Below are 22,981 nucleotides of genomic sequence, written 5' to 3'. Positions count from 1 at the left end.
TATAAGTTAGACTTTAAGGTTTAGCCTTTGTCTGCACCATGCAACTATGTGTTCAATTAAAGGCTTACAATTGCACAAAGTTAGCTGCTTGCTTAAAAATGAAGTACCTTAATAATCTATGGTCTAAAAATCAAGTTCTGACCGGCTTTTATTTCTGAATTATAACTGGCATCAGTGACTGTATAGGCTTTTGATGGGGAGATCAATAATATTTTCTGGTAATAAGTAGTAATACCGGGCCTATCTTGATACCATTCTATGACTGATGATTGTTAACCACCTTACTATGTGTTTACGTTCTAAATGTCTATGGACAGAAAAATGCCTGTGTCTTCATTTTCTACTGGCAAACAGGGAGTAGATAACCTGAATTATGACTGATATGTTGACATTCTGTTCACATCGATAGGTATGACTCAGGCTCCAAGAAGTTTAGTAAGATTCATTCCAAGACATTGTCAGTGCAAGTGGATGCTCTGGTCATTGGGCAGGTTTACTGGCAGAGTAAGAAGAGCACTACTACTAAGAGATGAGAAGAAGAAGAAGAAGAAGAAGAAGAAGAAGCGTCATCAATACTTCCTCTTGCCTTCTCATTTATTATAATTGTAGTAACCTATGTTTTCATGTCAATGACTGCCTTTCTGCAATCAAGTATGATTCTAAGAGGATCAGCCTCTCTCAATTTGCCAGAGTCAGAAGTGTTACATTGTGTAATAATATACAGATGTTAATTTGTTGTCAATTCATCATAGTTAACACTCTTGCAAGATGACTTATCCTTTCCCTCTCTGTGGAGTCAAGAAACTCCCAAGAGAGGTCACAGAGGTAGCATAATTGAAGGCAAGTTATTATAATTCTTCCCAAAAAATAAATAATAAAGAAACAAGAAAGAAAAGGAAGAAGACAAAGAACAAAAGGTTACTATTTAGGTCATTTCAATACATCCAATTGTGCAATCTATGTAAGGTAGCTTTGGGACTACATATGAAAATTATCTGTTTTTTTTTTTTAAATAATAGAAATTAAAGATATATGGCAACAGAGGACAGCTAAAGACTTCCATAACTATTGCATGACTACTTTACTATTGTCAGTCAAATGTATAAATATATTTAAATTGTTTACAATATCAGCATGGCCATCCTAAGCAACTCTTACAGACTAAATGGATTGATGCTAAATGCAACCACAGAATACCATGCTTGTAGTATTAAACTTTATTATCTATGGGTTTGCTCAGCAAACACATTATCTTGTTTTGTAGTTATTTATGTGTTTTTAGGTTGGTACCAGAAATGGAGACTATGTCCCATATCATCACATGGGTCCTTTTTACAGAGATTTTAACAATTATTAGTTGTTATTGATGTTACATTATGTAAACAGGCAAAAAAAGATACCAAGCTTTAGTTTCAACATGTTAATCTTGTTCCAAATTGTCCTGAAGATATTACAGTGCTCTCTAAGAACTCTATGAAGTTTATCTTCTCATTAAAATGTTTACAATTAGCTGGTTACTTATCTTCACGGTTAAGTAACCTGTATTTTCAAAGCCCTCTCTTCTGTATGAATAGAGGGCTAGTTGTGACTAGTGTATTAGGTTTAGGTAACTGTTGATCTTATATTTGACAAGTAGCATCTTCTCTCTTGTGTCATTCTTGCAACAAACCTAGCAAATTTCTTCTAGTTAAAGTCTCAGCACGTGTTTGCCAAATTTAAACTTTGACCTTTCCAGCTTACTGCACTAAAAGCTCAGTAAAAATGACAGTGTCCATGCAATTTTCATGTCAATATTCATTATTTTTATAGAGTGATCTGAAAAAATTTTGAGCTGAATAAAATTCGCCAGATTTTTTAACGGGTCCCTAGATTCTACAAACTTCAATCAAACTTTGCAAGCCCCCCCCCCCAACAGATCATGCGCCAATCAAATCTCTCTGTTTTGTTTACGACTGTTAGGCCTAGGACTACTCTCACTTTCGTGGCTAGCTTGTGTTGGGTCCCTCCCCTTGAATAGTATCTTTCTTTCGGTCTTACTGATGTAGCTTGCGAAATTTTGTCATTTGCTTCCATTGCAATGAATAAACAGGTTTCTTCCGTGGAATTGTAAAAAGTGGACAAAAAGTGGAGTATAGGACTGTAAATATGATCAGGCCGCATGTGTAGACTTTATTGTTGGCATTTGTGTAATGAACATGCAGACATGGGCAGTCGCGGTGATTTTACGTTAAATCATTCGCGCCATAAGGGCAACAGAATATAAATATCTTTCAATTGCGACAGCTTTTCTCCATAAAACCCACCTGGTCAGAGTGCTTCAAGCATAAGAAACATTGAATCTACCTCCAAAGTTTATTAAAATTAAGCATATGTGGTGATGAGAGATTGACCCTGGAAATGCAAGTAGGTAGTTTAGAAGAAAGATTGTTTTATCAGTAACAGCATTACCATGTGTCTCCTAGCTTTTTCTTTAGATTTTAAAGAGATTTTAAAATGAAAATTCAAGATCATTATCATAAGATAATATTTAGATATGCTAATTATATACTGAAAGTGCAATGAATGATGAAGATTGTTCTTGTTACTGTATTCATACAGTATAAATTGATATGAGAGCATTAAATAAGTGTGGAGTATTCAGTATTATGTTGAGAAACTTAATGCTGACCTGATTGTAATATTCACATCAACCAGCTCTGTGAGTAGTGAGTGGTTGGTTGAGGTTGGATTCACCTCTTCCATACACTCACATATGAGATAACTTGTAAAATCACTAACAAAGTAGGTGCAAAGTGTCCTATTGTTGCCTCCAGTTGGTCAATGTCTTTCTGTTGGGTTGTAAAGAGGGGTGGGGATGGGGTGGGGAATCCATATAACAAAGTTGGCAGTATTGTGAAGAGGTTGTTAACAGCTTATTTCCTCAGTCTTTCATGCTGTGTTATGTCAGTAATCCTAGCAGAGAGTGGGAGTTTTTGGCAGGCAGGGAGCAAACTGGGGTTTTGTATGCATTGAATTGATTTTGTTCTACTGAGTAGATGTCTTTAACTCTGGTCACTTTTGTCTCAATCAACTGTTGTAGGTGTCACATAATGTAATATGCATTTCCTTGGTTTGGCTTTGTGTAGGCTGGTATGTTCTGATGAATGTCTAATGAGGATGTAGAGACATAATGTAGTTGTGGCTGGTTTGTGGCAGGTAGAGTCATGATGTAGTTATGGCTGTAGATGTAGTTTATGGCTGGTTTGTGGGTGAACATAGGCATATTATTATTATCTATCACTGGGTGCTATGTCAATGAGACTGTTCTAACAAACAGACTTATACCAAACCACTTGAAATATTTTAGACTTGTATTATTTATACTGACAGTTGTTAGAATAAATCTATCAGGGTTGTCCCTCTCATATGTTTGTTTTCTTTATGCATATTAATGAGGAGGATAATGATGGTTGTTGTATGGGAAGAATGCTGTGTTTATCTCATCTCTCCACCAACCAGCCAACATACTGTACCTTCTATTTAGTTGACTGTTAATATATGATAGATGCAATAGTCTTTAACAATACTTGTATACCAAAGCTCTGTGTGATCAGTTGCATTTCTTAATTACTTTCAGCTTCTTTAATAATGAAACAATCCTGGTGCTATGAAGCCATTGTTTTAGTCTCCTTCCAGTTTAATAATTATATTATTTATTTCTTCAGCTACAGTCATGAGTAAAGCTTATATGTACATATGAATAACAACTAGAAATGAATAGCTGTTGAAGTAGTGGTGTTAATTAGTTTTATATTCTGTGGGGATGGGTAGTACCTTTTTCTCAAATTGGTGCCATTCTTCCTTCCACATAATATACCTATGAACAAAGGCTAATTAATACCTTTGAGTGGAGGCAGTGCTTGTACAGACAAATTAATGGGGCCTTGCAGGAAGGTTATTCTTGTTTTGTTTTTTTTGTTTTTTTTTGCAATTGTTTTCTGGTTATGCAACTTGTTTTGTTGCTTGGTTTTGCACATCATCAATATGCTATCACTGAAAAAATGGTTGCTTACATTGTAGGCTACAGAAAATGTCCACACTCTAGGAAGGATCTTGTGATATTTATGAAATGACTTGTTTTTGATAATGAGATTTCATTTTGTAGTATATTTATTATAATGGCTAGGTTTAGGACAAGAGAGGAAGGGGGTGGGTGAGGCTGGGGGAGCATTTTTAGGATCATATGAGTATGGATGGAGAGGAATGGGTGGGTGAAGCTGGGGGAACAGGTTGGGAGCATTGTTAGGATCATTTGAGTACGGAGGGAGGGTAAGGGGTGGTTGAGGCTGGGGGAACAGGTTTGGAGCATTGTTAGGATCATTTGAGTATGGACGGAGAGGGGGGTGGGTGAGGCTGAGGAAGCATTGTTAGGATCATCTGAGTATGGATGGAGAGGAAGGGGTGGTTGAGGCTGGGGGAACAGGTTTGGAGCATTGTTAGGATCATTTGAGTATGGAGGGAGGGGAAGGGGTGGTTGAGGCTGGGGAGCATTGTTAGGATCATTTGAGTATGGAGGGAGAGTAATGGGGTGGTTGAGGCTGGGGGAACAGGTTTGGAGCATTGTTAGGATCATTTGAGTATGGAGGGAGGGGGTGGGTGAGGCTGGGGAGCATTGTTAGGATCATTTGAGTATGGAGGGAGAGTAAGGGGGTGGTTGAGGCTGGGGGAACAGGTTTGGAAAGCACATACAGACAATTTACTCAGATGTTACCCATTGATCTTAGAAAAAAACTGGTTGCCAGAGAAAGGCAGCAGGAATATGCTTGACAAGTGTATAATGAATGATGTTCCCTCCAACCCATCCCTCGGTTATTATTTCAATGCTGATAATCCCCTCTACTGAATACATTAGCTGTATTACTGCACATAATAACAGATTCTGCTGAATACTCAAATGTAAGATCAAAGCTGACATGATCAGGCTCTCTGTATGATAAAGAAGATACAAGCTGCTGTGTTGATTAATATCATTGAAAATAAAGCAAAAAGGAAGATGAAAGGGAATATAAAAAGGAATATGAAAGGTACTTAAAAGTACTGACTAGTACATATGATGATATGTGTGGACATTGATTAGTACATATGATGATATGTGTGGACATTGACTAGTACATATGATGATATGTGTGGACATTGACTAGTACATATGATGATATGTGTGGACATTGACTAGTACATATGATGATATGTGTGGACATTGACTAGTACATATGATGATATGTGTGGACATTGACTAGTACATATGATGATATGTGTGGACATTGATTAGTACATATGATGATATGTGTGGACATTGATTAGTACATATGATGATATGTGTGGACATTGACTAGTACATATGATGATATGTGTGGACATTGACTAGTACATATGATGATATGTGTGGACATTTAAAGTCATTACTAATGTGTTAATGTTGTTAACTGATTTAATGAACACAAACATACATGAAATAATATCAAACATAGAGGCCTACTAAAGTAGAAACATAGATATGTATGAGAATGCAGTGATGCAAAGAAAGGTATTAAAAGCTGTGTTGGACCAGGAGACAACTCCTTTTACTCAAGCTTGTGTATTTGAGGGACCTGTGTTTGGGTATTTCATGTTTTATTGCTTTGTTTGGTCAGTTTAATAACTGTGCTGAAAAGTGTAAATGTAAATAATATTAACTAATGTGACTTATTCATAAAAATGTTTTCATAACTGACGCATGTCAACCATACCCGAAAATGGGAGTGTTATTCAAAGATTTTCATTCTGCAAAAAAAGAGAGAAACTTGATTGAAAGTCAAAAAAAAAGGCAAATTAAATGCTTGTAAATTGTATGATTCCATGTTGTGTACAAACTGTGTAAGTTATGCTGGATTATATTTCTTGTTGCGTAATGCCTTGGTATTCGTTTCTTCTTTTTTGTGTGATTTTTTTCTAAAAAAACCTTCGTAAAATGTATACCAACATTTTTGGAGGGTCGCCAAAACATTTTTGGGGGTCGCCAAACATTTGGGGGGGGGTCGCCAAAACTTTTGCGTGAACAAAGAAATTGCCAATATTTGTAGAAATATGGAAGAATCTTGAACATAAATTACTTCAAAAGTTGCATAACATAACACCATTTTTCAATCAAACACTCTTATCATATGAAAGAAGAGGTGATAACCATCTCCGTAAAGAACCTTTGCTCAGGTCGCAGCAAAAGCCACTGGTGGGTTGCTGGCAGAAATAATAAAGGTGAATATAGGGGTAAGAAATTGAAAAACAAAACAATGTTAAGCAATCAAAGGAGGTTAGTTAGGCCCAAACCCCATAGTATGCTGGGATTTGGCGACAAGTGAATGGGGCAATACTTAGGTTGAATGTTGCTGACAATAATTCAATGTTGATAAACTGGAAATTGTTTTCACATTAAGCCACTCTCATTTATGTACTTCCTAATTATGCAATTATGATAATTGTCAGATAGCACAGTCAACATTTTCAGATTAAACAGTCTTTAAGGTTTGAAATTTCGAATTGTTCCTACAAATGCAACTCTTTACATCGAAAACTTCGATAGAAAAAAAGAGTAAAAACAGTTTAGGAACAAATCAAAACTACGATATAAAAACTCAAGATAAGTTTCGGATAAACAGTTGAAATCATTTCCGAAAGAGAAGGCTAAATTGTGAGAAAATAGTCGAAATTTGTAGAAGAATTTGAAAGTTAGAGATAAAAATTCGAAACGTCCAACGTCCCATTTCAGCCACAGTATACTCCAACCCCCAACCCTCACTTATTTCTACGACGCTGCTCTAGCAGTTTGGACCCCATTGAACCAACGGAATAACAAGACCAAACCAAAATTAGTATAACTATATATATGAAGAGAGGCTTATACCAGTGTTGTCCCAAAAAGTCTTAACAGCAAAAACTTCCACATATTCTCTTCCATTTGTGTAACAGGTTTGTGTAAGTTCATTCTTCTGAATAAAATATCACATTCTGGCGATGTAAGAATCTCTAAAATTGACCTTTAACCTCATCATGTTATTCTGCAGATTTCGTGGACTTCTTTATCAAATAGAGGGTGATATATCAGTTTATTTGGCAGAGCCCTGTACACGGCTCTATGTTGGCATCAACGGATTAAAAATTTGGGGGCAATATGACGATGTGTACATAAGGTTGAAGATTTCCAGCTTTTCCACAAACACAACAAAATTGGACAGATGTATGAAAGAATCGGAAATTTTGACTTAATTGGCTGATAAATCAGTATCAATCATTTTGTAAAAAGTAAGCATTATAATGTGCGGAACTAGGCTGGGAGGGCCAAACTAGTATACTGGGTGTGGGGTGCACATTGCCACCCGGTCCTAAAAAGGACTCTGATATAAGGTATTTGTTTTTCACATTAAGTTCCGTCCATTCATTAATATGCCTTTTTTAATCTGCATCGTAAAACAACAGGGATCGCTATCATTGTGCATAATAATAAACGGAAGATATTTACGACTCTTGAGGTGTCGTGGTTACGAGCGGATTTTAGCCAAAACATCATTGGTACGTCCCTAATGAATATTTAGTGAGCCAAACCAATGTGACTATGAAGGTATTGGTCTACCAACATATATATCTCAAATATGTCGACAGTATGCTTATGTCCCGCCCACTTATAAATATGCCTAAGATTCCAACCATTTTACGGTTCTGGAGATTTCGTACTTACAAGCTGATCTTATCCAACTCATTTGGTCTTTCCCACAATGAATATTTATTTGCTCAAACCAAAATGCCACTGAAAATGTTGACAGTTGACATGTGTACCAACTTATTCATCTCAAATATAAAAAAAAAATCAATATAACGTATACGGTTATGATGGAGAAATTGCAGGTTCATGATTCTTTCAACATAGTGTATATGTGATGATATGACGCCTTCCCCCTAATTCATCTTGTTCAAGTCTCTGATATCTAATCGAGTTCAGGGACATATTTAATTCGATTTCAATAATTCATGTGAACCATGTCCTACACTTGAGTAAATAGTTAATGGTCATTATACCTAGGTGACAGATGCTCATAGGTAAACATTTCAAGATATAGGATATTTACCGCAGTTCTGAATCATATGATGCTATCAAGTTTTGTAAATTCTATGAGACGTCAAATGTGTTTCTTTAGAGTAATTATGTTATTTCTCAGATCATTTAAAAATAAATAAAGCAGGAGACTCAAATAGATGCCTTATTGAAGTGTATAATATACTTAAATTTATCATTGATTTACAAGTAGCCCATGTGGTCTAATTGGTTAGGATACGTCGCTTGCGGCGAGTTGCGAGTTCCACCCTCGTCATGGGTATCAATTTATTTTCTTACTTTCCCTATATAAGCTCTATACATATTGTCATTGCTTGACTGACCGAATATTTTGTGAAAGACGAAGTATCTAGCTCAGTCATTTTATTGGTGAGACTCAGATTTTGAAGGATTATTTCTCAAAAACTAAACCATTATTGGCATTGACTTAAAGAAGCTATATATTTACCAAGAAATGGAGAAAATAAGAAGGAAGAAACTTTGTAGGAAATAGTATTAGATGAATTATATGACTTTAGTAAATAACTTTCAAACCGACAGAGAAAACTGTGCAGTGATAAAACTAGATTATATAGGAGATCTCATGCAGTGACAATATACACAAGCGTCCTCCTTTTGATCTCCACGTTCTGTTTATACCAAGAAAGAAGAAATTGGAGAAGAAGCTTTGTAAGAAATATTATTTGATGAATTATATGACTTTAGTAAATATCTTTCAAACAACTGAGAGAAATTTGTCCAGTAATACAATCGGCTTATACGGCATATATGAGAGCTCATCGAATGACATGTGTATATGCACAAGTGTCCCATGATTGATCTCCACATTCTGTTTGTAGGTCAGCTAACTACCATTTCAAGCGGCAATGTCGGATATGGTGTGTGCGTCTTCAATGGGGTCAATTTTGTATACAATTGTAGTAGCTTAGCTTTCACTAACGTCCGTCAAAGGACCGAAAGGAGTTTAGCTGTGTACTGAAGCGTGGAGAAGAAAGGAGACAAGGTCAAAGCCTAGATATTACTTGGTTCAATCAGTACAAAAATTTCTCTTAAAACATGAAGGAAATCTTTTAATTTAACAATCATTTGTGATAAAGGATTTCGATTTTTCAAAGTTGAAGTTCAAGAAAGCATTTCACAACATTTTCTGTCAAAAAACAATCTAAAATAGATGCCTTATGGAAGTGTATGAAATATTTAAAATCATCACTGACTTACAAGTAGCCCATGTGGTCTAATTGGTTAGGATGCGTCGCTTGCGGCGAGTTGCGGGTTCGATCCCCGTCATGGGTATGTAACTTCTTTTCTTACTTTCCCTATATAAGCTCTATACATGTTTTCAGTGGCGGATCCAGGATTTCGCCGAAGGGGGGGCCCAGATGGGAAATGCCTAATCGTCGTCCTGGGGGAGGGGTCTAAGGGGAGTGGGTGCCCCCCTCCCCTTTGGGAAAATTTCACAAAATATGGAGGTCCTCGGTGCAATCTGGTGCTACTTTTCGTGAAAGTTTGGAGTAAAATTTATTTCCAATAAATCATGTATTCATGGTTTGCCGGGCATATATTTGCAATTTCGAGCAATGAGCTGGGATTTACGTCTTTGGGGAGTAGGTGGTGATGCAAACTACTTTTTACCAGGCTACTCCAGGCCATTTCATCTTGGATGCCCCTTCCAGATGGAGACTATTGATGCAGTCAGAGTGCCCCTCTCACCTTCACTTTATCAGAATGATGGTGTACTCTTTATGCAAATTTATTTTACAAAAAATTACACGCACAGTGGCGTAGCTAGGATTTTTTGAGTGGGGGGGGCGTGGGGGGCTGTTCTTTCTTGTGGGGGGGGGGCGGAGTTTACTATCTAAGCGGAGCGCCACCTTGGTTGGCGCGGAGCGTACAGAGAAAATTTGAGATTTCAGCACCCCCCAGATCGCAGGAGATGGCACCTGTGAGGCAAAATAATAACCAAAAAGATGTGCAACTTTGGTGACAGAAATGCAAAAAAAAGTTTTTTCTCTTTCATGCTGACTGGCCTTGCCAACTCAGCCAGACTTTTAACTTGAGGGAAGTTGGCATCATTTGTCGTTTCAAGCTGTCAAGGCCTTTCTCCCAACTCAAACCCCTGTGGGCTACCGGTAGATTTGCAGGATATGCCCACATGAGGACTTAAATAGCATTAGAGGAAGGGGGTGGAAGACTAACACGCATCGATGTTTCGGTAATGGTCCACATTGATGGCTCGGTGCTTATTAGGCCATTTATTGGGTTTCTTGAGGCAGCTGTCATCAGAATCTGGCTTTTTGTGCCAATCGATGACCGATAACATGTATTGGTATGTAAATTTCTTCTTCATATATCTAGCAACACTCTAAAAACAAATGAGTGGATTTCATTCCATTGGAGTGATCACTCGGCGCACTTCAAATTAAGAGTAAAATTTAACTCTATTGGAGTTAACCCTCACTCCTAATATGAGTGAATATAACTCTATTAGGAGTTAAGATTTACTCCAATGGAGTGGAAATTCACTCTTATAGCGGAATGTGCTCAGTGATCACTCCCATGGAGTGAAATTCACCTATGTTTTTATCAGTACAGTACAGTGCATATCATCATAGACGTACGTACATACGTACGTACGTACGTACGTACTACGTACGTTCGTATATCAGACGCACTCGATACCCACGATACGATACGGTCCTGGAGAAACTATTTCCACTCATCATTTTTTAAGGCGATACAGTAGTGAGTATTGAACAGGCACAGCCGCATGTTTGCAGGAAATTCAGAATTCCCAATATTTTATATCTCTACCAGTAGTGAAAATCATGTTTCGACAGTTTCGTGGACATAAAAAGTTGTTTTGTGGAATATTCAATGACATATCAGGGGCGGATGCAGGATTTGTGACAGGGGGGGGTGTCTGACTGGTCCAGCCGCGCCTGAACGTAAGACTATCTAAGCGGAGCGCCATCATCGGTTGGCGCGGAGCGTACAAGAAAATTTTTGGCTTTACAAACCCCCCAGATGGCCGGAAACGGCACTTCCCGAGTATTCTAAGCAGCATGTACCTAGCCTGAAAATATGGATCTCATGTCTGCAATTTCAGGCCCCCCGTAGCTACGCCACTGATCACGCATGGGGCACTTTCCCTCGAACGCGGTAAAAAAAAAAAAAAAAAAAAAAAAAATCAGGATTTTCAAAAAGGGGGGGGCCCGGGCCCCCCGGGCCCCCCCCTGGATCCGCCCCTGGTTTTCACTGCTTGTTTTGGGTAAAAAACGACCACGAGAGACATTAAGACCCCATCAACGACAAAATGAAAATATATAAATACAGAAACCTCAAATAAAATCGCTATTTTAAAATAATTCTTGAAACCACTGACACTTCAGTTTAAGAAAGGCACACCGAATCATTGCATTCATCCACAAGTCTCTGTGAAGAGTTCTTCCGGACATTTAATCTACTGCAACTTAAGACAATGACCTCTGGTGTTCCTACCCTTTGAAAAAAAACTGAAAAGTCACAAATAGTCAAATTTTCAAAACCTTGGACAATCTTGTTCACTTGAATTAAATCCCCACGTAACCTTCTCATTCCCAGGGTGATGAGATTGAGAATACCATGCCTCTCATGATTGGAAACATCCGTCAGTGAGTGAATTCAACTAATAGTACCGACACATGCGTCTTTAACTTTTTTGTCCAAAAGCTCCTTGTCTTTATAAAAGTAAAGACTCCAAGCCTGAATATCATTCTTAAGATTAGGCCTTGCCAACTGTTTATGAGATCTATCAACAATATCTCTCCTTAAATATTAAAATTTTCACCTTATCATACCAAAAACTCTGTTGCATATTTTTCGCACCAGCCTCATGATCTACACTGCCTATAGAATCCTACAACGTGTAGTCAATATAGGAACACCTATAGATCACTATTTTCATTAAAACCACATTACCGGAGGTCAAACTGAAAGAACACCTAAGATTACTAGCATCAACACGCAGCATTTACTATAACGTTATATAAACAGCATTTGCCACTCCCGAGACCAAGTAAAATCTTGTTGAATCTGTTTTGAACAAACTTATTAAAGAAGATCCAGTGTTGTTGGACAAATTATTACTGCAAAACAAATGAAGGATTCAGTGGCGTAGGAAGGTACTTTTGAGTGGGGGGGCTGAAGACTGATGGCCGGCCTGGGGGATGGGTCTAAGGGGAGGGGGTGTCCCCCTCCCCTTTGGATTTTTTTTGCATTTCCAGGTGGCCTCAGATGCAATTTGGTGCAATATAGCACACTTCAACACCCACTCCATTTTGTAAATAATTTTGCATTTTCACCTGGCCTTAGATGCAATTTGGTGCTCCAAATGAGATTTTTTTCTGATTTGGAAATGAAAAAGGGTTTTCTGACTTGCTGAGCGGGGGGGCGGAATGATACTTCCGCCCCCCCATATTTTTCACTGGGGGGGCTGGCGCCCCCCCAGCCCCCCCGGTTCCTACGCCCTTGGAAGGATTTACGTAACTTTTGTTCAATCATCGTTGTTCAATCGACTTTAGAACACCCTTTCAATCGACTCACAATTCATTTAATTCATTTCATCGATTTAACAAGAAGACCACAATATTCTTCTATCAACATTAAAAACAAAGGTGAAAAAAGAAGAAGATGTAATAGAGAAAAAAAAGTGCAGTGATAAGCAAACGGAACTTGTTTGCCAGAATGAGTAAAATCTTGAATATTGTATGTAATAAAGATATATTAAGTGTGATAAAGACTCGATTATCAGTGCCATAAAGACGTCACTGCAGATTGTCAACTTTTAAGTGTTAACGGGCACATCCAATTGAAATAACAACTGTTGAATCCAAAGTATAATAAGTATCAGTTACACTAAATTATTCTCTACTTTTTATCTTAAAATCATCAGTTGAGTCGTTTGCTTCAAGTGGTACGGGTCTCTCTTAATTGGTGCTAAAATGTACACCAACTTAATTCAACTAAATATGCTGTTACGAACGTTATTTTCTCATTTTCACCTAGATGTTGAAAGAATGACCCCAGGCAGAATTAAAGTTGGTGTGACAAAGTCCATTAGAAACAAACAGTGAATGCTGGTAATGTTTTTACAACTATTTCGGTTTCCCTGCATGTGTTATCTTAAATATGGACTATGCTTAATGCCCAGACCCTAATGTTAACGTTAATCAATAAATGTTTAATACATTATTTGAACTTACCAAAACATTGTTTCCTTAACTTTATATAAACAACCGAGAACAGGTCCACATGGACATTTAACACCACTTAGGATTGCATTAAAAAAACATGTAAGTTGAATACCTTGTAAACAGGCTATTTGATACCATACAAGTCTTATGTATTTCTTTTGAGTTTGTTTCTTTTTTCATCTCAGTAACTGACCGAATATTTTGTGAAAAACTTAGTATCTAGCTCAGTCATTTAAATTAGCGAGACTCAGATTTTGAAGGATTATTTCTCAAAACTAAACAATTATTGGCATTGACTTAAAGTAGCTATATATTTACCAAGAAATGGAGAAAATAAAAAGCAAGAAACTTTGTAAGAAATATTATTTGATGAATTATATGACTTTAGTAAATATCTTTCAAACAACTGAGAGAAATTTGTGTAGTAATACCATCATTCTTAAGATTAGGCCTTGCCAACTGTTTATAAGATCTATCAACAATATCTCTCCTTAAATATTTAAATTTTCACCTTATCATACCAAAAACTCTATTGCATATTTTTCGCACCAGCCTCATGATCTACACAGTCTTAAGGAACAGGCCTTGCCAACTGTTTATAAGATCTATCAACAATATCTCTCCTTCAATATTTACATTTTCACCTATTCATACGAAAAACCCTATTGCATGTTTTCGCACAAAAACGAGATTGATCCAAGCTATCCTTCTTGAGATATCGTGTTTATAAGGTCTACACAATTGGACCCCTGGTTGAACAGCAGCTGCCTTAATTGTAACATGATCACTTCTGAAGCACGGAACCATTTTCACGCTATACTAAACCTTTTACAAATGTAGATAAAAAATATTTTGAAGAACCAAGCAAAATAATGAAAGAATGCCCTCCTTATTCCAGACAAGATGACAGCGTTAATGGGAAGCCCTTTCAGATCGGAAACCATGTACAACGCCACATCTAGTCAGTGGCCTGTACGAGGGTGGGTGGGGTGGGGGATGCCCCACCCCCGACCATGGTTAGTCGGGGGATTCTTGCTTTCAGCCGGGAAGAATTGGGCAATTACTACGGGTGAATTGGGCAATTACTACGGGTGTGTCCTCACCCTTTTTTCTTAAACCTCACACAAAGTATTTATCAGCAAAATCTTACTACTTATATTGATATGATTTATTGTCTAAATATGCCTCAGAATACACAATTTGACGTTAAAAAAGTACATTTTCTTCTGGAGGAGGACACACAGACCACAGAAAATAGGATTCGGCTTCAATGAAACTAGTGCAGTCCCCCTCCTTTATAAAAAAAAACTTCATTCATCTATGGCACCCCCACAAAGGTAAAGGCTACTCCCTGCACATTTCAAATCCTTTGTATCCCACTGTATCCAGTCAATGTTTTGTTTTCATAAAGGCCAAAGATTGCAGTTTCTATCAACAGCCGCATCGAATACATGGCATGAATTAGTGTAATTTAAACATACTAGCTATTTTGTAGTTCTTTTTCTGTGGCACAAATGAAAAACTTTTCTCTTCTGAAATATTATGATTTCATGCATTTGTCTCCTGAGAGAGCGGCTGTATTTATTTCCATGTCACATTAAAACCAGCCAAGAAGTTAGATATCAATACATCGAGTGTTGTTTCCCCATCACGTTAGCTGTCAGCTGCTCTCAAGCAGCGTTATGACCACATGATCATCTCGTCTCTGCCAAAGCATCTCTCCTTCAAAGTTGACTAATCCCTGCTTCCTGGCCCTCATAAGAATACCCACTAACTTATTAGACACGCTCACATAATGGTTAAAGAGTTTACCAAACCTCACGTAATACCTGCCGTCCACGTCCTGTTGTCCTATTAATCTGACATTGTCAATAAGTGTTTGGATCTCTCCAGATATTCTTTCCCCGGCCATCTGTCCACGGATGGCTGTCATGGATCCTTCAATGGGTCTTGCGTAGTTAATGTCATCTTTATCCAGTTTCTGTCTGTGTGATGCTCCTTCCCATTCAGAGAATGGATTTATCATCTGTTTTTCTTTGTGCTGGTTCTCCACGTTCCTCCATATTGCTATCTTGTTAGTGATATCATCTGTATGGTCGTTGCCATTTTCTTCCTGTCTCAAGTTTTCATGTTTCGTATCTCTTTCATCCATCTTGGCCGGCCAGAGATGGACGATGGTTGATATACCTGTAAAGTATAAAGAGGATTATCGTATGCCGTTAGTACAGGCTCGACCGCACTCTCTTAATTCTTGGCTTAACTATAGTACCTTCAAAGTCACTACCCAAACTTATATGCCATATTTGCGAAGTTTTTGGTAAAGTTGTCATTATTTCGGATTATACCATGTCAATATCAAGCACCTCTTTGGTTCCTGGAGGATTTAAATATAGTTGATAATAGCATATTATCATATGGTACTGTGTTTAGCCAGGAGTAAATAAATGTTGTAGGCTATATACTTGCGCTAACTTCTGCAGTTAATTATGATATAATCGCTCCTACATGAAAGAGATGAAAACTTGTGATGGGTTGGTCATCTGCGCCAACCTATAGTTATCTTTTTTGCCATAGCAACGGCTTCCATCGTAAAAATAATTGTTCCGGAAAAACAAGTCGAAATGCATGGAGGGGGGCGGGGGTTGGGGTAAAAAACTGTCCGTATATTTGCGGAAATGTGTGCGTCGGTTATATCTGCACATTTGTATAAACAAAATGCAAATAACGGCTGACCCTAAGACTAAATGGGAAGGTGTTCCATGATGGGAACTTGCATTCACTGACCTTCAGAAACAAAGGTCGAAGGTTGAATTGACCGGGAACCTTCGTAAGTATAATGTGTATTTCAAGGAAACCTACTCTCAATGTATGTGGTTAATATTATGGTAACCGTGGTCAAAGGTCAAGGGTCTAGGGTCAAATGTGTAATTTTAGAGCAAACTTGTGTCAAACACTCCTCCTGCATGGCTCCATCTAATATCTCCCAACTTGGTAGGAAGGTTCCCCATGATATAAACTGATTCTCGCAGATCTTCGTACTATGTATACGTGCTTACGAACATGCCTGATATTATCGACTGTGTGATCTTCACAACGTAAGTTCAAAGGTAAACTTAAATGCAAAATCAAAAGATCAAACTAAGGAAAGAGCGACCCAGGAAAAACCTTGAATTGACTTTATAACCTGGACAGGTGTAATGGGTATTCAATTTTAAATATCAAGATATGTGCTTATCATGGTAGCTTTGGTCAAAGATCAAACATATCAATTTAATACATACATGTGTGTGTTTGCGGTGAAATATACAGATCCCTGGGGGGATCGCCATCATCGCCCCATATTATATAATTGTAATTTTCAATTTGAAACACATCTGCAAAGGAGCACTGCTGTATCTTTCAGTCTCACATTGATTCGCCTCATTATGCAGTGTTCGTTAGAAGTATAAAACACCCATCACTGAATTAATTAGACCGTGATCTTTATGTATGTATACGTGCTTAGGAACATGCCTGATATCAGTATTTAATGTACTATAGAGTTCACCTTTGACGCACGAGGCATTCGAAAGTAAGTCTCATCTTCATGCTCCGCTATGTAAATGTCACTGGTTAATTCATCATGTTCATATACCGTCGAGTCTGCGATTACAAATAAACGAGCGTCGTGCGAGGATAAGGTTCAGTGCATGGTAAATATATAATGATTCATACATGCAAACTTTTCACCATTACTTGTTCTTTGCAACTTAATTTCCATCGTATGTGTATATTTCATAAACACGGTAAGTGTATACAGACGAGTAAAAAACGAACCTGACCACACTGAACAGACCTACAAATAAATGATGGTTTCTATATATGAAGGTATACACGCAATGTGATTACTTGGTTCATCATTCCTCCTAAGATGATGATGATGATAATGAGATATTCCGAGTAATTGCTAGCGAGGGTTCACCTTTTGAACAACATCCTTAAACGTTCCCGTCTATGGTGATGTAATGGTTTATAAACTTACCTTATGAAACAGTATAGACCAGAGACTCTGCAATGATGTGTAGAAGTACGTACAACTATTTCGTTATTTCCACAAGATATCAACTACCGACATCGGAACTGCAGAGAAATAATTACTAATACAGACATGATTATAACAGTTGTGTTACTGTGGCCTTACATGCTGACCAGAGACTGCAGTTAATATAAGACAGCTGCGAATCCTATGTCATTCCACAGCAGTGTGGATAGCTGATTAATCATCACAGCTGCAAAAGATCACCTTTGGCATTAACAACCCATCTCGACTCGTCTTCTGTACTTTTGCTTTTACAAAAGCAAGTTCTCTATAAGCGACTGGAAGTTATACGTACGTTATACGATAGTTGCTGGTAGTTGCTGATCCCTGGAAGATAGATAATAGGAATGTACATTATACGATAGCAGCCAATCCCTCAAAATAACTGTGTACATTCATAAAATCCTCAACAAAAGGTAAAAAAAAAAAAATACCCGGATTCAACTACCAATTACATTCACTTATCAATTTAAAATATTTGATGCCCGTCAGTTTTCGATGCAAGATGTTAAACTTTAATAGGCATAGGTATTACATGTCATCTGTGCTACAACCGATGAAGAGTTCTCATTTAAGATGCATTGTTGTATGACTACACGTGATGTATAGGGTGTTCCGAAAGTTCGTTCGTTTTTGAAAAAGATGTTTAAACCTAATTAAACACCATGCATACGGTAATTGTTATTGTTTTATAAAGGCCAGGGCCGTCTTAAGAGATCACCGGGCCCTGGGCACGGCAATGGAGCGGGCCCCTCAATCAAGTGAGTTCGAAAAAAGTTGCGTGAAAAATTGACATCCTTGACAATCGCTCAAGCATAGACATGCATGTATTTACCAATCGAATGATATATAATTGGATATGGTATCCGGGGGGAGAGTCTTGAGAATTTTTTTTTCAAAGTCTTGGACCAAAAATGACACAAATTTTTGAGAAAACAGGGTTTCTGTTATTTATTTTAGCAATAACTCCCTAATCCGAAACTAAATGGTCTCTGTACAGAATCAGTACATATTAGGAGGTCTTAGAAAGCAAATTTTTTTTTTTTTTTTTTTTTTTGTGGGAGTTAGAGATTTTTTTGACCTGGGGTCAAAATCGGGGTCAAATGAGGTCAAATGAAATGTAAACAAAAGTTTCGAGAAAAATAATTAACAATTTCTCCCCCAAACCCCCCTAAAAACTATTTTAAATTGAAAGCCATGACTGTTCTCTTTCAAATAAGCCATGTTTCCCAATGTATGACACACTCATACATTGGGACGTAAAGGGTTGTCTAGACATCGCGCCAGTGGCGTAGCCAGACTTTTCCATCTGGGGGGCAAAGGGGGGGGGGGCGAAGGGTCTGATTGGTGGGGCAGACTAAGCTAGTACAAAAGACATACCAAACAGTTTGCATGACAAACTGTGGCAAATCGGGCATTGTGTCAGCAATGTAGGGTACAGATGGTCACTCTAGTTAGCTGACGTTTTATGTTATTTCCACATAGGTATTATTAACGATAAAACAGATCACTGAAAAAGTCATCGATAATTCTCTTTAAAAATCTGAATAGACTATACTCTTTCTGTCAGTATTCAAAGATGATCAGCATGATATCTGACTTGCCTGGGAGTGTAACCACCCCTCCCCCAATCAACAAAAGATGTTATCATTCCCCCTTCGGGCCCTTCTTTTGCACTGTCTAGGGCTCACTCAAACAGTCTATCGAAGGTTAATTCGCCTATTCTGATGACTGTCTGCGAACTTATCGACGAATTTCGCGCCCTATGATAAGGTGACCATATTTTCGTGACTGAAATCGGGGACATTTATTGCGTGACTGATATGGGGGAGGGGTTTAAGGGAAGGGGATGTCCCCCTCCCCCTTTGGAAAATTTTCAAGTGCCTAAGGTGCTTAGATGTAAAATGGTGATACTTTGAAGCACTTTTTAAATCAATTTTATTTTCAAAAATGTAGCTTTTCTTAAATGAAATCCACTTACTTTACGTGGTTCTTTGAGAGCTTGTGATTTGCTCATGCTCACAGTATAAGTGTCGTTGTGTCGCCGTAGTTGCCATTTATGCGGTCGAAAGAGTGCTAGGCTAGATCGATCTAGCATATTTTTAACAGTGTTTCCACTTTACACTGGCCCACCTGAAATACTGGTTATAAGTTCCGTTCTGCGACTGCACACTTGACTAAATTTTGTTTTTACAACTATTTTACTAATAATGTGGGACATTTTCGAAATTCCTGAACATTTTGACGAATCGGGGACATTTTCGGGGACACTTGTTCATCGGGGACAGCACACTGTAATCGGGGACTGTCCCCGAAAATCGGGGACGTCTGGTCACCTTACCGGGCCTATGAGCTCAATACGGAAACACAAACGTATATACATTCTGCCATACACGTCACTCACGTTTGAATCATTTCGGAACACAATCCAGGGATCAGGGATAACCATGTGAACATAAACTGAACATAGCCTCCGCTTGTGAGTGCCGCGGAGACCGTTTAATTAAATTGCCAACCCGTTTCCACATTTGACAATACAGAGACAGTGGCGTTTTATGCGCTGCTGCTTGGGTCAAATTCTTTTTCAAGGCAATGTTCCCATGGAAGTGATTTTTTTTTGGCCACCCAATTTCGCAGATAGAGAATTAGGTAAAAGGTAAAGAATAAAAATTGCATAAAAACCATGGTAATATGCACATAGGCCCAGCAACATATTTAGTGTGCATTCAAGTTTTTTTTTTCTCAGTCAATAATTCCATTTGGGGGGGGCAAGTGGGGGGGCGAGCATTTCAACTGGGGGGGCTCCCGCCCCCTGCCCCCCCGCTGGCTACGCCACTGCATCGCGCATAGCATAGGAGCAGTTCACTTCTACTACTAGGACATCATGGACATGCCTATAAAGAGCTCACAAAGTAATTACAGTAGATAAGATTTACGATCAATTCCACCTGATCATTGATGTGCCGAAAGGCTCATTTATTTTTGACCATATACAGTATGACGGTAATCGATGTTAAGTGATGGAAAATGAATATCAACTTAACGGATATATTCTCCTGGGTGAGAATTGCACTGAAAAAAATGACTGGTGCTCGGACCGCGGACCCGAGTTGTCTGGTGTTGTAAGCCTTCGGGGCATTGTATATTCCAGGGTTGCCAACTCAGATTCGAATATTTAATGTCAAACTCTCAAGTGTTTCACCAACTCTCGTCACAAGTTGTCAAGTATCGAATTTAACCAGGCATAATGGCCTATTCAATCAGTTTTCCTCCCAAATTAAGACATGGGGTTACTTCGATTGCGGGGCCCCTGACATCGCGGGGCCCTGAGCCAGGGCCCAGTGGGCCCATGCGTTAAGACGGCCCTGATATAGGCTACATATATATGTATAGATGTAGTAAAGTCAGTTTCTTTATTTGTTTTCCCTTTCTTCCGCCATTCCCTAGCAAGTCCCCTCTCCTTTTCCAAGCCACTGTTGTTTCCCTTGGGCGCCATATTGTTATGCGTTGAGGTTTGTGTACCTATTCAATTCACCACTTGTGCGTAGTGTGTCCGTACGTGAAAAGTTAATTACTCACCGAGTTCGTTACAGTGTGTGTTCTGTAAGCAATTCGTACCGAGTATCACAGATGGTTTGAAATTGAGGGGGCTATTGTAGTATGGCTGAGATGCTGAAGGGAAGATGGGCTGTAGGAACACACTATATATCTCCACATGTCAATCATCACCGAAATCGGGATTTGGAATATATGTTAATGAGCTAAATCGATGATATGTCGATTTAAATAGGTATATGTCAATTTGAGTTGGTAGAAACTGGTATAAGTACAACGAAATTTACTTCTACCGATTTAATTCGACATATCATCGATTTAAACTGGTAGATATCGATTTAAATTGACATATACCGATTTATTTTACATATCAACTATTTAAATTGGTATATGTCGATTTAAATCGGTAAATGTCGATTTAAATTGACATATACCGATTTAATTCGACATATCATCGATTTAAACTGGTATACGTGGATTTAAATTGACATATACCGATTTATTTTACTTATCATAGATATAAATTGGTATATGTCGATTTAAATCAATAATTCGCGAATTAAACTGGTATATGTCGATTTAAATCGATGATATGTAGAATTAAACTGGTATATGTCGATTTAAATCGGTAGAAGCCAATTTAAGCTGCTGGAAACTGGTATTAGTCGAAGGAAACTGGTATATGTAGATTTAAATCGGTATAAGTCGATTCCCCACGATTTGAGACTGATGGCCCGCGAAAAGGCAATATGTATGTTATTACGCAGTAGCCAACTGTAGGCTTGTAATATGCTATAGGCTAAATTTAGCTAATTGCATCTGCCAAATTAAGTAAGTAGCTGCATCAGTAGGCCTGAATGTTACTACGATTATAATCGAGTTAACGGAGCTGACGAGTATTCAAGATCAAAAGAGCACTGACAAAATACCATGCTAAAAAATACAACAGTTTTTAACATTTTTTTCAACACTGAAGGGGGGGGGGCAGTCGCTACCCGTGCTCCCCCGAGTACGTCCCTGGACGGTATCATATGTAGTGTGGGTAATTACGTCCTTAAATAATAGCCGAACTGAACACATAGTTATGTACGTCAGAATGAGGAGTAAACTGTCTCTAGTATGGATTTAGAAGTCATGGGGGCTTCAGCTGAAGCACTTTCAGAGATATAGGGTTTTGACCTAATAAGCGATTTTAAAGCAACAAATACATTTCAGAAGGAAATTCATTTTCACTTAATGTATTTAATGTCCCTAAATAGGGATTCAGGAGGCGAGCTGTATCGTTTGGAGATTTTTATTGTTCTCTACCTCGCAGCAATTTTGAAGCAAAAACCTAATGCTAGAAAAAGGAACTACTCCACATTTGTGAAATGTTTGACATATATTCCTGCATCTTTTTGTTGGTCTGCTTCCAAACTTGTTGATGGCAGGCCTTCCCCGTCGACGTTAATTCTACGCCTCTTTTGCTATGTCATAAACTTGCTACAGTGTGCAATTAGCTGTGTCTCATTTGTTAGCGGTTACCGTTCTTTAAACGTATATTCGATTCGAAATATGTTTACACAAGCAGGTGGCGAAGATGATGTATAGCCTTAAGATGATTTTTATAGCCCTATATTACGCAAATTTGGGAAATGTAGACTAATGGACTTGTAAATCCATCCCAGAGATAGTTTTGCTGTAAAGACCCCAACTATAGCACGCTATCATGGAAAAGTTTCTTTAGATTACGTAATCGACCTGCCTTGGTCGTAAAATGATCTCTATTTACCAATAAGTCTGCAATGCCTGCCACATATTTTTTCTTGTATGAGGGTCTTTGTGTGAACGCTGTATGATCAACTACACTGTAGACCTGAACATAATCCACACAATGTTTACAAAGAGCCTAATGGTGTTAAGAAGCGATGTAGGCTAAATGTAAAGCCTGAGGTCGATTTGCGACCGTGGCAGGTCGATTACGTAATCACAGAGCCTATAAATGGAGCCCAAAAA

The 22,981-nt window shown here is 38.2% G+C and overlaps 2 protein-coding genes across 11 annotated transcripts in view; one reads left to right on the top strand and one right to left on the bottom strand.

The window, feature by feature from the left end:
• Positions 1-5,927, top strand: part of LOC139984159 (calmodulin-regulated spectrin-associated protein 1-B-like) — a 57,674-nt gene extending 51,747 nt beyond the window's left edge. For all 9 annotated transcript variants that reach the window (XM_071997915.1, XM_071997919.1, XM_071997921.1 and 6 more), the window contains one exon: positions 410-5,927. In XM_071997915.1, the coding sequence (XP_071854016.1) occupies positions 410-533 (124 nt within the window). In that variant the 3' untranslated portion in view covers positions 534-5,927. The remainder of the gene's footprint in view (positions 1-409) is intronic.
• Positions 5,928-14,672: 8,745 nt separating this feature from the next.
• LOC139984168 (actin-binding Rho-activating protein-like) lies at positions 14,673-17,748 on the bottom strand. 2 transcript variants are annotated; one of them, XM_071997934.1, is made up of 3 exons: positions 17,375-17,748; positions 16,901-16,995; positions 14,673-15,540 (listed from the first exon to the last, which is right to left on the bottom strand). In XM_071997934.1, the coding sequence occupies exon 3, from the start codon at positions 15,503-15,505 to the stop codon at positions 15,014-15,016; it is 492 nt and encodes a 163-aa protein (XP_071854035.1). In that variant the 5' UTR covers positions 15,506-15,540; positions 16,901-16,995; positions 17,375-17,748; the 3' UTR covers positions 14,673-15,013. The 2 variants fall into 2 exon arrangements, with proteins under 2 accessions (XP_071854035.1, XP_071854034.1); XM_071997933.1 differs by lacking the exon at positions 16,901-16,995 and having other exon boundaries at positions 17,375-17,746.
• Between the last annotated feature and the right edge of the window lie 5,233 nt (positions 17,749-22,981).

This window comes from Apostichopus japonicus, chromosome 17, assembly GCF_037975245.1.
Source record: "Apostichopus japonicus isolate 1M-3 chromosome 17, ASM3797524v1, whole genome shotgun sequence".
Lineage (NCBI taxonomy): Eukaryota > Metazoa > Echinodermata > Holothuroidea > Aspidochirotida > Stichopodidae > Apostichopus > Apostichopus japonicus.
This window is presented reverse-complemented; position numbering and strand designations above follow the sequence as displayed.

What these genes read in the sequence shown, in the direction of transcription:
- LOC139984168 (XM_071997934.1), bottom strand. Translation starts at nt 15,505, where the DNA reads ATGGATGAAAGAGATACGAAACATGAAAACTTGAGACAGGAAGAAAAT.